Source organism: Patagioenas fasciata, chromosome 8, assembly GCF_037038585.1.
Source record: "Patagioenas fasciata isolate bPatFas1 chromosome 8, bPatFas1.hap1, whole genome shotgun sequence".
Classification (NCBI taxonomy): Eukaryota; Metazoa; Chordata; class Aves; order Columbiformes; family Columbidae; genus Patagioenas; species Patagioenas fasciata.
In genome coordinates this window covers 15,985,301-15,997,311 of record NC_092527.1, presented here as the reverse complement: position 1 = coordinate 15,997,311, position 12,011 = coordinate 15,985,301, and the positions used below count along the sequence as shown (strand labels likewise).

Sequence of the window (12,011 nt, the reverse complement as noted above, 5' to 3'; positions counted from 1 at the left end):
CATTCTGTGCTTCTCTGACCCGCAATGTCATACAGGTGCCAAACCAGTTGGGATTCATTCCTTCCACTATCTGGTGTGACTTAGATAAAATTGCCCACCAACAGAATGTCATTCAGTTTTCCAGTAAGTATCAAGGAATCTCTTTAAAAATATAAGGGAAAACCTCTGCTAAAAGCACTCTCAGATTTTCAACCATATTAAAAACATATGTGTATCTTCTGGATATCCACAGAAAAAAAAAAATCACAATAAAAACCCAAAACCAAAAAATGGAAAATGCAGATCTTTCCAGCAAGTCGATGCTTGCATGTCTTATATTTAACATTATATATACTTAACAACATTTTATACAATTAACAATATACATAATATTTCAGTAAACTATGTATTGAACAAAGAGAACAGATGTACAAGACATTTAAACAATGTGGTGTTAATATTGAAGTATCACTGCAGTTTTCAATTAGGACTCCTCAAGAGTCTTTTAAATAAGAAAATTGTAATATAGCTTGGTTCAGCTATTCAAAGTCTTTCTAGTGAAACTTTTTTGGTGGAAACCTTCTGTTTTGATGAAGTGCTCATGGCTGTTTCTTGACTGTTTTAATCTACTACCAGAAAACTGGGAATTGCTCAGTTTGTAATATTTTGACTATATAATTTCACATTCTAGTTTAAAATTATTTTTCTCTGTAAATATAAATTATAGATCATTAAAAATACCAAATTTTGATGATCACAGGTTTTTAAGAAAACCCACCCCACATTTTGAAATATTCGATGTTTATTATATTTATTATACCATCAAAGCCAGAAGTGTGGTTGTACCTTTTTGTTGTGCTTCAAAGGGCAGAGGTTTTTTGAACTACATTTTCAGTTGTTAACTGCTGTTCATAGATTGTGTGTGTGTGTGTGTGTGTGTGTGGTGAATCTGTGAAATTGAATTCTTGGGGAGGTCTTGAGAACTTGCAGGTGTCATAGCTTGTTTTAGGTTCTTACATAGTCTAGATTCATTAAATCAATTTATGTCCAACTGTGGAAAACTATGAAGCTCCCAATTATTTGAGATGTTGAATCTTTACCTCATAATTTGACAAGTGGGCATTTGAGTGGGGTTTATCATCATCTCTCCTAGACTCATTCATTTCTTTTACAGTTAGCAAGAGCTGTTCTACAGTTAATTGGCATCTCTGCCATAAGGCTGGGTCTGTGGAATGATTTGATTTCATGAAAAGAATTCATGGTTGTCTAATGCTTTCCTGCTCAGTCAAGAAATCCTCAGCCTAGACATCCCTTTTGCAATATTTATCCTATTGGCTGGTAATTCACTACATGAAGGTGTGCATGAACTGAATTCTTACTTATTACATCATTTTTTAAGACAGTAATACCTCACCAGAGGAAGTCCTTTATGCTTTCCCTGTTTCCAATAAAGAAGGAATAAAAATGGAAAGGAAATTATAGACAAACGTATTCTGTCACATTTAGCAGCTAATAAGAGAAATGGGATGGCTGAGAAATTTAAATAACAGAATGAAGGGTGCACAAAGCCTGCTAAGCATTGCTAAAAATAGAATGCCTGGTTTTATTTTACACCAGAGACCTTTACTGATTGACATGCCTTTAATTTAATGCATTAATCAGCCGATCATCCAGCTAGGTTTCTCTTTCCACTTTTGATAGATGTATCTGTATCTGAATTTGGATCTAGTTGCACTAGAGCTGCCGGTTGTTACACTGACAATCAGATATTACACAAATTGTTGAACTGATTTGTCTCAGCCTATTTTTATCTAAATGTATGCTAACAGAATAGTAGACTGAATTATTCTAATATATTATTTTAATTGATTAAGTTCTCATATAAGACCAGAAGGAACCTACAATATATAATCTGATCTGATCCCCATGCACAATAATATTTCATGCAAGAATTCTTCAAACATGCCAGTAAATGATGGTTGAATTTCATTCATACTTTTAAAAAAGTTACCCAGTTTTCATCTAGACGTTCGAAGGAACAAGGAATCCTGCATGCCACTACGTGGATGGTTTCAATGGCTCTCACCCTTTTAAGATTTTCCTTTTGAAATCTTTATCTGTCTCTCTTTAATTTCCAGCTATCAACTCTGGTTACATTATTATCCGTCAGACAAAGACCTTTCTCTCAGCATATTATTTCTAGATTCTTAGAGACCGTGATCCCAATGCCTATATAAGGGTTTCCTCTGGTAGTTTGCCTTTCCTTCAGCCTTTCAAAACTAGATTGAACTTGATTCATTTAATCCTGTAAGACAGATTTTTCTGATTTTGGGACATTCTTCTCAGTATTTTCTAAACCCTCCCACAGTTTCTTAATGTCATCTTTGGAATATCACCACCAAAATCTAGTATTTCTGTAGCAATCTCAGTAACGTGATTGTATGGAGATTATTTCATTTCCGTGGACTACCGTTCTTCTGGTTTTGTGTCACAATATTTTCAGAGTAACTATTTTGTAAGGCAGTCTCTCTCCTTCTGTAAATGTGGACTGTGATTTTTGTTCATGAATGTTTGCTATGTTATTTCTCTGAGAGAGAAGCAAAAGATCTACTTTTCTATCTACCAGTATCCATGAAATAGTGTAGATACTGATACCACCCCCCCCAACACCACGAAAACATCCTGTTAAATCTTCACTTCTTGATTTCCCTGCCTACTATGGCTAATGTTCCCTGGAGACATTTCATGAGAGTTTTAGTTCATAAATTAATTTCAACCACAGCATACAAAGCAAACACAAGATTCTTTGTACCAGATAGATGCCACGAGGAGAAAAGAGGATGAATCAGTCATATGGTATTGCTTGTACTCTTCTTTAAAGTTTTGGAAATAATGCATATAATATTCCTGTATGTGCCATATGGTGAGCTTAGACAAACATGGGACACTGGCATCTAGTGCAGGTGAGACGTGCTTTATCTGGAGCAAGGACAGGGATAAAGATTGTTCCTAGCATAGAAGCTCTGGTTGGTGAAAACACTACAAAGCAGTCCCAGTCACTAGGAGTTTACTACAGGGCATCGGACCTGCATTAAGAAGGTCATCCTATCCCACTTGCTCTGTGGTCCCACCTAGGTAATAAAAAATTACATATTTTCATCAGTAATTTTTTTCTTTTATGCTTGAAAATATGGCTGTATTTCCTTATATAAATGGAAAAGAGAGCAAGAAGAGATATGTTTTAATCACCTCTGCCACCTTTGTCCCCAGTCTTGCTAAACAAGGTTCATTTGGACTCCTAACTAAATTGCAAGAGTGGTGTCTGGTTCCTGTTTGGAAATAATTGTCCCAAATTTAGAAACCCATGTACAGCTCTTTCAAGGCTGAAAGTTCCAATGCAGCCTATATTTGCTAATCGTCTCTTGTGTTCATTCTTTTTGTCTTGGAGTGGTTAATATGGGGCACGAGTGTCCAAATCACATTAGTTCTCTAGTCTTTGATTTGTCCCTCTTAGCTAAATATACACCTTCCCCATGAAAATAAATGAGAACTTATTTTGACTTGAGGTTAAATGTATTGAAAGTCTCTAATGACATACTCTAAGACGACATTGCTTTCCAACAGATTACGTTGGAATTGTCAAGGCAGGAGATGAATTTGTTTTGCCATACAGCATGTTATGGCAACATCTAAATAATACAATTCAATTATAGGAGAAAAATTGCTATTTTCATGTGGAAGGCACTTTTATGGGTGCTGCAGTTCTGTATTCATCCGATTAGCTACATTATTTGAGTAAGATTCATTATTCATTAAAATGGGAGGGAAGGAGGGAAGGGAAGGAGGGAAGGGAAGGAGGGAAGGGAGGGAAGGGAGGGAGGGAGGGAGGGAGGGAGGAAGGAAGGAAGGAAGGAAGGAAGGAAGGAAGGAAGGAAGGAAGGAAGGAAGGAAGGAAGGAAGGAAGGAAGGAAGGAAGGAAGGAAGGAAGGAAGGAAGGAAGGAAGGAAGGAAGGAAGGAAGGAAGGGAAACTACAGGTAAAGTTGTAGCCAGTATGAGTTTATAACAGTAAGTAAATTCCCATTTGTATCTACTGACTTTGCTTGCAGTATGTTTCATATGTCTTTCTATTTATCTAGCTTAGATACTCCAGTAATAAGCAACAAAAGAAGTCCTCACTGAAATATCGACCTATTCACAGTGATGCAAACAGTCCATGTTTCATGTTGAGTGCTTTGGTGTCTTGCAGATAAAATCTGTGATCAAATCAGCGATGCTGTTCTAGATGCTCATCTCAAACAGGATCCAAATGCCAAGGTTGCTTGTGGTAAGTTTGCTGCTTCACTTTAAGTGATCGCCCGGTCACCGTTCTTTTTTTATGATGTTTGCAAAGATCTTGATGCTATTATTTGCTGACTCATTCTACTCTCAAAAAATGACATGAGAATTACAGTCTTCAAAAGAAGGAGGAATGAGAAGAAAAAGTAGAGGTTTTTGTAAAGACTGAAGCCTAAGTAGGCTGTAGAAGGATAAGATAATTAATTTTGCGTGTGGACTGAATTTTCCTGGGAGAAACAGGTTTGGCTTCATTACAGTGGATTTTTGAAAGAATATTTGAATGTTTTGTTGAAAGTTGATTTACTACATCTAAAAAAAGTACTACATTTTCAGTCCAAGTCCCCATAACTGCTTGTTTTTTGAAATCTCTTCCGAAAGAGTTGTGCTATCAGCTCTCAGGTCATTACCTCCGTCCATGTATCATGTAACTAAAGCCCATCTTCATATTTTGCCTTCTGGGACTAGAGACAAGTTTTCAAAATGGTTGATCACTGATGAGTTTTGTTTAGCCTCAGTATGTACCTTAGAGTGACTAAGTGCATTTAGAAATCACAGTTTAATGCTTTACTTCACTAAAATCTGTGCATATCACTGCATCATGCTCAGTGTTTCGACTTTCCCATTTGTAAATTAGACATATTAGTCTTATCCTTACTTTCAGACATATGATGAGTATGAAAAGACTTGTTGTAGAAGGAGCTATTAACACTAAAATATGGGTAGAAAGGACTTATACTGTATATAACCAGTAGATTTCTCAAAATCACCACTATTGTAATCCTGTTTTCATCTCTCTTTTCAGAGACAGTATGTAAAACAGGAATGGTGTTGCTCTGTGGGGAGATCACATCTCATGCTATTGTGGATTATCAACGAGTTGTCCGAGATGCAATTAGAAATATTGGCTATGATGATTCAGCTAAAGGTTGGTGAAAAACTCATAAGATCCTTGAAGAGCAAGCAATAGGCAACTGCAAAACAGGTCTGTCATCACTTCCATATACGGGCTTTAGCAAGCTTGATAAAAACTGAATATCCTGTGTGAAAGCTGCTTACATGGTGCTACGGGATACAATTTCTGGCTTTATCCCAGTAAGTAGAAATCCTGTATTAGTTAATACTGAAGTGGAGCAGGCAGAATGTATTTTGAACTGTGGTACTATGCCAGAATAATTAACTGCAACTTGAGTCACAGAATCTACTGCTCCTCCAAACTTGCAAGAACTTGAATCTTGGTTATTCATTTGGCAAGCTGATTGAAGCATCTTGATGTGAAAGAGTGGGAAGAAGAAACCTAATTCATTTCACTGTAACATTGTGTATGTGTACTGTGGTAGCATCTAGAATGCCCAGGTGTAAAGTGGGTTCTCACTTTGCAAGGTGCTCTGTTAGCTCTGAACAACTCCTCCTAGACTGAGGAGTGTGCAGTCCAAATCCGTTTTGTGTAATGTACAAATGATAAAAAAGACAAAATGTTTTGTTATACCAGACACATTTCAGCCTCTGATTTGCCATGTATGAGTTTATACATTACAAATATTCCAAGTATACTGTTACAGTGAAATGTTTCTTTTAAGAGTTTTAGTTAAACAAAAGTTGTTTCTTGCAGTACTTTAATTACTATTGAATTCATATGGAGATTGTGGCAGGAGACTATTACATCAGCACATCTGCAGGTTACCTCTACCATCACGTAACAGCAGTTCTTTCAGAAAATGCTGGCAAATCTAGTAGGTCATAAATCTCCTTTTTATCCTAACTGCCAAAAAACATAAGGAGAGACGCGGTGACCCAGTAAAAAACAATTTCTATGCAGAAGTAAAAAAAAAAAAAGTTAAAACAAACAATGGCACACAGAAATATAATTTTCTTCTCTACATAGCCTACTTAAAAGAGGGTGAAGAGCGTTTTTCAAATGGATCATGTGAATATGGACATGTATACGTGTTGTATTGTCTGAACATGAGTTTGTTCAGCAGCTGCCAGTAGCAGTAGTTCTAGGGAAGGTTAGATTTGGAGAGAAGCAAGTTACTATTAATATACCTAGGAACAAGTGGAGAGTTTTGCCACAATCTTCTGTAAATCTTTCAAGTTCTTTTTAAAACCTTCCTTTTGATCTCTGAAAGTAATGTAAGCTCCCACTTCTGTGAGAGTTGATTCTGTTTTCTCCCTGTTTGTGGCTCTCACACAAACTCCCTCAAGAGATTTAGGTACAGACACTGCCTTGCATGTATTAAAAATAATATATCAGAGAGCAGAGACTTAAGTTGCTGAAAACATCAGCTCCTAGGAATTTAAGTACAAGGGTTTTAATACTATTTATTTGGGAGAGGCTGATTATTTACTTTTTTGACTAGTTTTCTGCAGTTAAGAATTTATAATCTGAATTGGTTGCGCACAGAGTGTCAGTGCAAGAGAAAACAAGCAGTAACAAGCAATAAAGGCAACCCTATATGCCACAACCTCTCCCAAAAAGAGGTTTCAAACGTTTTTGTATTGACAAAAAAAATGTCACTAACAATAGCAGTTAAGTTGTGAGTTCTCAATGCAATATCCTACCCTTCAGAATGAAAATTTTGTCATGTGGTTCCATGTTGTTTTCCTTAATTGTGACAGGAAACACAAATTTACCACTATTCCTTTTTCCAAATAGGCTTTGACTACAAGACTTGTAACGTTCTAGTGGCACTGGAACAGCAGTCACCTGATATTGCCCAAGGTGTTCATCTACATAGGGATGAAGAGGATGTTGGTGCTGGAGATCAGGTAGACATGACATTACATCTAAACATCAAAGCTGTTTGAATGGAAAGTTTATCTCATTGCCCTATTTTCTAAATCAAAACCCTGGGAAGGTTTCCACGCTTCTGTCTTGAGTTAGTCCAGAACAAAAAATATAATTTTATTGAAACACTTGCAAATTCTTGGAGTGCAGACTTTTGCCTGGTGTTTGTTAAAGCACTCCATGCGAGTCAGGATGACTCTGGCAGCTTGTAGTAGCCGAGAATGTGCCCTTTAGAACTTAGCTAAGGTTTTTTGCTTATGTGTTTAATGTTTTTGTTGAGTAGCTTTAGATTCATTAAACTATACATCTTGCAGCCAGACCTGTCTTCAAAGATGGAATAAACAAAGGATCTTTTCACTTTCACAGAGCTCTTGAGATTTTACACAGAAAAAAATTAGGTGATGTTTCAACTGTCTGCAACATTAGCACAATGAACACAAACACATCAGAGTACTTTTAATTCTCACTTATTTCCCAGAGGCAGCTATTGTAATAGGTGTTTCACATAATTAAGGCTGTCCAAGCTGCATTTCTATGAGCTAAATAACATATGTAGGTAATTATGGTGTGTTCCCAAGAGAAAGATGCTAACATAAAAACTCCATAATCTGACTGATGCCAGTATGAGTGAGTTTAACATTTACAGTAGTTATCATTAGTAGCAATATCTAGTTTATAACAATGCTGTTGAGAACCATAAGTGGAGATATCAGAGTCTGGGAGTCAAGCTAATATTGTTCAAAAACCCCTTGAGGAATAAATTAAAATGTTTTTATGCTGTCATAGCGACGTAATACTACATAAGATGAAAAGATATCTGACTTCCTGTGGTACTTTGATGGCCTCCCTTCCCATTGTATCAAAGTATCTTCCTGTCTTTTTTTTTAATCGTAACTGACACTGGATGAAGAGGAAGAAAATGCTGCCAACTCTATTTAACAGATTATAACCTGATGCAGGGAACATGACTGAGTAACAATAGAAGCTGTGACTAGAAGCGTGTGGCATTGAAAATCCGAGGCTGGTGCCTTAACTGTTGAGTGGTACGTCCTTCGTGGAGTATTCATATCCCATTCCTCTGAAATGTCAGATGTGAACTGCAGTATGAGTGTCTCTGTATTCACACATAAAAGCCTCTACAACCTATCCAGGCTAATGAGAGCACCTTTCCTATGACAGAATAGTCCTGAAATTGTTTTGCTCCAATAGAATTTTTTTTCTGTGAAAGAACCTGTGGGGTTGGTTGATTGGTTTGTTTGTTTTACTTTTTTGTTTGTTTGGTTGGTTGTTTTTCACATAATCTTCTCGATTTTCATCCAGGTTTCCAGCTTAATATGTAAACCTTTAAACTTTCAGTAAAAAATTCTAGGGACATGGTTTGTTTCTTATTACACTGTAACGTGTTGGAGCCTGATTTGAGTTTAGGCTTCTTGCGCTGTTATGTAAAACAGTAGAAAGTAAACCTGAGGGTACTGTTTACTTCAGATGAAATCATGTTGCCTTTCATTGTGGTGTTTTTAACAGTGATTGAAGTACCTTTTCTCCTCCTGTAGGGTTTGATGTTTGGTTATGCAACAGATGAGACAGAAGAATGTATGCCTCTAACAATTATTCTTGCTCATAAACTGAATGCCAGGTTAGCAGAGCTGAGGCGCAATGGAGAACTTCCTTGGTTGAGACCTGACTCTAAGACACAGGTAAATAGTGCTATGGATAGTCCAGAGAGTTGAAAACTAACTTCTTTTGTTGTTGTTGTTCCGTCCTAGAATTCTTTTTTTTTTTTTTTTTTTTTTTAAACAGTGATTGATGATGTACAGAGTATCAGGATTCTTGCTACATAGCCTACAAGTAGCATATAAACCACTTCCACTGCTGATGATACATACTGTCTCCCTTACTGCTGGAAAATGGTTAACCTGTATCAGAGTGCTCAGAGCACTTAACCATCTACCAGTGAAGAAACATTTAACCCTTCAAACCTAAGCGGCCTGTGTGTGTTTGAAAAGTGACAGCAGAGCCAAAGGATTTATTTGTATTTAGGATTTCAGGCTGGTCTTTTTGAAGATGCACTGAGAACATGAATTTCTGAGGCTTGGGCGTTTTGCCGGAAATCCCAACCAAAAGACAGATTTGGGACAATTTCATAGAAAATCAGATTGTCCATATTAGGTCTTTTTTGTTTTGTTTTGTTTTCTTTGGTTTTTGTTTGTTCTCATTTGGTTTATTTGGTTGGTTGGTTTTGGTTTTCTTTTCCGTCAGCACTACACAAAGAAAGAATTAGGCAATAGGCTTAGTTTCTCATACCTTGGTAACAATGTCAGCAGTGGTCATTAAAATGTCAGCATTGACATTTTGCTAAATTTTTTCTCTTGGAATAGGAAAGCATGTCATTTGATGGAGACAAGTAATTGATTTTACAGCAACTTTGCTTTTTCTTCCTTATCTATTCAGGTCACAGTTCAGTATATCCAGGAGAATGGAGCAGTCATCCCAGTGCGTGTTCACACTATCGTGATATCTGTGCAGCATGATGAAACCATTTCACTGGAGAGTATGCGCAGAACCCTGAAGGATCGTGTGATTCAAGCTGTTGTCCCTGCAAAATACCTGGATGAGAAAACTATTTATCACCTTCAACCTAGTGGACGTTTTGTTATTGGAGGACCTCAGGTTTGTGTTGTATTATTTTGGTGCTTTTATCAGCTTGCCTTAGTCATTGGATGTGTATCTCAAAATAAATGCTCGCCTTTTTGGCATGTCTGTCCTAGGCTGTGAGAAGCAAGCTGTCTAGTGGAAGTTTTAACTGGGGTTTTATATGGGAGAAGCACCCAGGATTTCATATACTGTATTCCAAAGCAGCGTTGGAGAGGATGGTTATTTCACACTTGTGTTGTGACTAGGCAGGCAACTTGAGCTGAATCTTAAATTACCCGTGGAACATACAGCCCAGCTCTGGGTTTCCTCAAACCTTCTTGAGTTCAGCACTGAGTGAGACACACAATCCTTTCTCATGGAAAGCATGCCTTACAGAGAGATGAACAAGAGGAGGTTTAAGTCTCTTACAGTAAACCTGATTTTCAGATCTATATAATTTGCACCATTATGTGACACCAATGAGAGCTGAAGCTGCCCATCTGTTCTGAAAATCAGCCCCGATAGGCTTCTCCTGGTGAGAACATAATGATTACTTTTGCTTTATCTATGCAATACGGGAGCTGGGATTTATAATTTGATCCTGCACTCACATAAGTCATGCAGAACTTTTATATTCGGTAGGATCAGGACCTTTGAGATTTAGGTTTTGAAAACAAATTCACCATTCTCAATGTTTTAGGTTTCGGTTTCCTTCAGAACTATCACAGCAAAATTTCAAAGCTCCTTCCTGAAGTTAGGTCCAATTTTACAACAAATCCAAGTTGACATGGTTTTTCCTTTGCTGTTCAAATTCATTCATTTACTGGAATTTTCCAGAATTATTTCTAAGATGCTGTGTCTTTTTTTTTTTTTTTTTAACGTTAGTGCCATGGAATAGGTAAGAAGGTCTTGAGATTGTGATTCTGTGATTATAATAATGATTATACAAAAAATGTAGTTTTGTGTATTTGAATTGGTTGTATCACTGTAATTGTGTGTATCATTGACATCCTAGTCTATGGACAAATTAAGAGGCAAACTTGAGCTGCAGCTTGGAGCAAATGAACCAATGCAGCAATCATAGCTACATGCAAAGGCTACACATGAAAATTTTCAGGTGTGCACTGAGCTCCACCCATATGAAAATGTAATATAGTTCCATTTGCTAAGCCAACCAGGAATACCTTTTCTACTCTCGTGATAGAACTGTATTGCTTTTGTTTGCACACACAAACACAGGTATGTCGCAGTGTATGTTTGTAGCTTTGTAAACCTGGATAAGTTTACTTAGCATGGGTCAATCTGCCCGTGTGTCCGTGGCCTTACAACTGCTATCATCTCTTGTGCAATTTACAGTAGCATTGCAGCAACCAGAAGATAACTATTTCTTTCCTTGTCATTTGTGTCTTTAAGTTCCTGATTACTTTTCATAAGGGTATTAATAAGTTTTATTTTTAACAATAGTAGCTATGGAAGGCTCTCTTGATCACCAACTCAGTTCATCTAAGGAAGACACATGTATTTCATATGGGATTTTTTATGTTTTCAAGCAGAGTGGTACCCTGAATTCTGGCTATGGCAAAATTAGTAATTTTGCTGCTGTCACTGTGTTCCCTACGGCAACACCTGGTGGTTCTTTGAGGACATTACAGCTTGTTGCAAATGTGCTCTTTCAGCACCTTCAAAACGAGGGGTGTTTTTTTTTCCTTTCAGCTGTCCATTTCCTCTCACTCAGTTCTGCAGTGAAGTCATGGTGCCACAGAAGGTGTTCTCATTGCAACTGTCTGTGCCACCAGAAATTAAGGTTTGATTTGAGCAGAGCTTCAGGAGGACAGGTTTCTTTAGACAAGCTCAGCTATCTGCAATTCAGATTTATGTCTCATTGCTTTCTTAAAAAAATGGAATAAACAGTACCAAAGTTTTCTTTCTATGTATACGCACAGTCTTTCTAAGAAAAACTTTCTCTCTCTGCTTGTGTTTGCTGTGAAAAGATTCCAGCAGTTGAATTTTACTGGCATGATATTCTGTAGGCAAATAATTTCAAACCTGCCTGCACAGGTAGAAACAGACTTTCAAATTTGACCATGTTTGCATTCACACCAGAAAGCTTAAGCATTTAGTAAATTGAGGGGTCAAACAGTTAGTGAGGTACCGATCAGCTAACCAAGATCAAATGAACATATCAGGTACTTGAGAGGAGCAATGAGGATAGCTGTGTAGGCAGCTAAAAGGCTATCTGTACTTCCTTATTTAATATTTTAGAATATTAATCTAGAA

General features: G+C 37.1%; 1 protein-coding gene across 2 annotated transcripts in view; it reads left to right on the top strand.

Moving 5' to 3' along the window:
* Positions 1–12,011, top strand: part of MAT1A (methionine adenosyltransferase 1A) — a 30,630-nt gene that overhangs the window by 15,675 nt on the left and 2,944 nt on the right. For both annotated transcript variants that reach the window (XM_065843776.2, XM_065843777.2), the window contains exons 3-7: positions 4,227–4,304; positions 5,118–5,240; positions 6,969–7,081; positions 8,654–8,797; positions 9,552–9,770. In XM_065843776.2, the coding sequence (XP_065699848.2) occupies positions 4,227–4,304; positions 5,118–5,240; positions 6,969–7,081; positions 8,654–8,797; positions 9,552–9,770 (677 nt within the window). The remainder of the gene's footprint in view (positions 1–4,226; positions 4,305–5,117; positions 5,241–6,968; positions 7,082–8,653; positions 8,798–9,551; positions 9,771–12,011) is intronic.